This window comes from Protobothrops mucrosquamatus, unplaced genomic scaffold (genome assembly GCF_001527695.2).
Source record: "Protobothrops mucrosquamatus isolate PMUCROS unplaced genomic scaffold, P.Mucros_1.0 scaffold4812, whole genome shotgun sequence".
NCBI lineage: Eukaryota > Metazoa > Chordata > Lepidosauria > Squamata > Viperidae > Protobothrops > Protobothrops mucrosquamatus.
The window spans coordinates 25,349-28,720 of record NW_015390702.1 but is presented as its reverse complement, the minus strand read 5'-3'; the positions used below and the strand labels follow the sequence as shown (position 1 = coordinate 28,720).

Sequence of the window (3,372 nt, the reverse complement as noted above, 5' to 3'; positions counted from 1 at the left end):
GAGGCTTTGTTATGGAAACCTGCTTGGCATAAAAAGAAAGCCAGAATAAGACTAAAAAGAGAAATTTAAAATTATATGTAATGGATTAAAAAGGTTTTGAGAAATATGGATTGATTTAAGGACTAAGATTTAGAGTTGAAAATTTGTGATTATTAGAATATATATGTTAAACAGAGTAAGAATGTACTTTTAGGAATAATATGTTTATTTGTATGAAAATTATTTTGTAATGGAATGAGAATAAGAATATGAAAGAGGTTTTTAGAAATTCGGATTGCTTTAACAACTAATTGAGTGTGTTAAGTTAGTAAGACGATGTTTTGTGTAATAATAGGTGTGTTCTTTTTTTTAGACATGATAATAATTTGAATGAGATTTAAATGTTATCTGAAGAAATAAGAGAGATTTGTGATAAAATCAACGATTTATGAGATTATGAATTAGAATATATCTGGATTAGTATTTTAGAAGGGATACCCGAAGTGATAATACATTTATCTAAGATTAAATTGGACTATGGTAACTGTAAATTAATAAAGTTCAAAACAGGATTAGGATTTATAGATATGTAATGTAGAAATGGATATTAAATAGGTTATATTATTTGAGGGAAATAGAGAGGGAACATTTAATGTATTTATTTGAGCTATTGTATGATTTTGGTTTTGGATGATTGATCACCTAACCATCATGGTGTGTCTTGAGCATTCTGTTGTAAAAGTTAAAAAACCAATAAAATTTGTTATGAAAAGAAAGAAAGAATGTCACCTCTGTAACACGGCTATGTACAACGTTGGTTCCTGCTCTTAAAATGTGTTGTTGATATTTTTTTAATGTTCCAGAACCTTCACGGAACAACTGAGGAAGATATCCAGAGACGCAGGAATGCCCATCCAGGGTCAACCTTGTTTCTGTAAATATGCCCAGGGAGCAGACAGTGTGGAACCCATGTTCCGTCACCTGAAGAACACCTATGCTGGCTTGCAGCTCGTGGTTGTCATTTTACCTGGGAAAACACCTGTTTATGGTCAGTCTAAGCGACAAATACACCTCGGTCTCTTTTGGCATGACTGTAAATCAATGTTTCTCAACTTTGACAGCTGGAAGATATCTGGACTTCAACTCCTAGAATTCCCCAGCCAATTGAATTCTGGGAATTGAAGTAATAATAATAATAATAATAATAATAATAATAATAATAATAATAATAATAATAATAATAATAATAATAATAATAATAATAATAATAATAATAATAATAATAATAAAAGTTGGAAGGGACCTTGGAGGTCATCTAGTCCAACTCCCTGCTCAGGCAGGAAACCCTATACCATTTCAGACAAATGGCTGTCCAGTCTTTTCTTAAAAACTTCCAGTGTTGGAACATTCACTGCTTCTGGAGGCAGGTTGTTCCACTGGTTAATTGTTCTTACTGTCAGGAAGTTTCTCCTTAGTTCTAGGTTGCTTCTCTCCTTGATTAGTTTCCACCCGTTGCTTCTCTTCCTGCCTTCAGGTGCTTTGAAGAATAGCTTGACTCCCTCTTTTTTGGGGCAGCCCCTGAGATATTGGAAGACTGCCATCATGTCCCCCCTTGTCCTTCTCTTCATTAAACTAGACATACCCAATTCCAGCAGCCATTCCTTATATGCTTTAGTTTCCAGTCCCCTAATCATCTTTGTTGCTCTTCTCTGTACTCTTTCTAGAGTCTCAACATCTTCCACTCATCTTCCAGTAGTCAAGGTTGAGAAAGGCTGCTGTAAATGTTCACTCTGATCCTCCAGGCACTTTCTTGAGAGGGCTCTCTTTTTTTGCTGTCTCTGTATTTGAGTTATGAGTTATTTTCTACATTAACCCTGGACGTGCGTGATCTAGGACGCTCGTCAGCTATAGTGCAATGCAAGCTTGATAGCTTAGAGTGGTGTTTTCTTCTAAAATGTCTCAAGAAGAAAGCTTTATACATGTAGCATTGCAGCCTATCTTGCTGAGAAGAAGGCTGCATGTGAAAACAGAAGGCTGCATGTGAAAATGCCAGAATTCTATCTATTTTAGAAGATGCTTAGATTGTGGAGAAATGATTGAAAAGGTGGCATTTTGGTGTATCTCTAGATCTAGCAGCTGTTGTATCATAAATTCTCAGTGGTGGAAGATTAAACGTTACCCTTCATTTTGAACATATCTTCCTCCCATCGACAACAGATAAAAGAGCTGGGGTTTATTTGAAGTTATAGAAAAGCACTTATTGTATTAACAGTTACTCTGTGCTTCAGTTAATTAACATCAGAAGAGGAAATAGATCAAGTTACGTAAACCAAGTACTAATTAAAAGATTTATAAGACGGCAAGACCCAAGTTCTTAAAGCTGCTTTAGAATTCTCAATCAAAGGGAGGTAATTATTATTTTTTACATTGTGAGTATTTTTTTTTAATATGGCTTCCCATCTCAGACAAGTAACCCGGAGTGAGTGGCTAATTAAGAACATGTCTTGTCGTTGAAAAAGGTTTTGGTGGGGGTGGACTGGGCAAAAAAAATACCCCAATCAAGTAACTCCCAACTCAAGACAGACAAGCTAACAGTAAACAACAATCCAGTACACTTCTACCAATACTGACAGCGCAAGCCATTAGTAAATAAAAAGAGCAAGCCCTACTCGCTTGCTAGCACTGATGAGGTTACCTAGTTTGGTAATGAAACGTCTGCAAGAAAACAGTCACACTCAGAGATTACCAATGACCTCTCATTTCCATCCTGAGCTACAAATATTTTCTTCTATAGAAAAGACAGGTGTTATATACAATGCCTTGGTAAGGCCACACTTGGAATCCTGCATCCAGGTTTGGTCACTACGATGTAAAAAAGATGTTGAGACTCTAGAAAGAGTACAGAGAAGAGCAACAAAGATGATTAGGGGACTGGAGGCTAAAAGATAATAAAGAACGGTTGCTGGAATTGGGCATGTCTAGTTTAATGAAGAGAAGGACGAGGGGTGACATGATAGCAGTGTTCCAATATCTCAGGGGCTGCCCCAAAGAAGAGGGAGTCAAGCTATTCTCCAAGGCGCCTGAAGGCAGGACAAGAAACAACGGATGGAAACTCATCAAGGAGAGAAGCAACCTAGAAGTAAGGAGAAACTTCCTGACGGTTAAATCAATTAACCAGTGGAATAACCTGCCTCCAGAAGCGGTGAATGCTCCAACACTGGAAGTTTTTAAGAAGAGACTGGACAGCCATTTGTCTGAAATGGTATAGGGCTTCCTGCCTGAGCAGGGGGTTGGACTAGATGACCTCCAAGGTCCCTTCCAACTTTATTATTATTATTATTATTATTATTATTATTATTATTATTATTATTATTATTATTATTATTATTATTA

The 3,372-nt window shown here is 36.3% G+C and overlaps 1 protein-coding gene across 1 annotated transcript in view; it reads left to right on the top strand.

Moving 5' to 3' along the window:
- Positions 1-863: 863 nt before the first annotated feature.
- LOC107299356 (protein argonaute-2-like) overlaps positions 864-3,372 on the top strand; it is a gene marked incomplete at its 3' end in the record, with an annotated part of 17,018 nt that continues 14,509 nt past the window's right edge. Inside the window, exon 1 of the mRNA XM_015828722.1 lies at positions 864-1,027. Coding sequence (XP_015684208.1) covers positions 886-1,027 — 142 coding nt within the window. The remainder of the gene's footprint in view (positions 1,028-3,372) is intronic.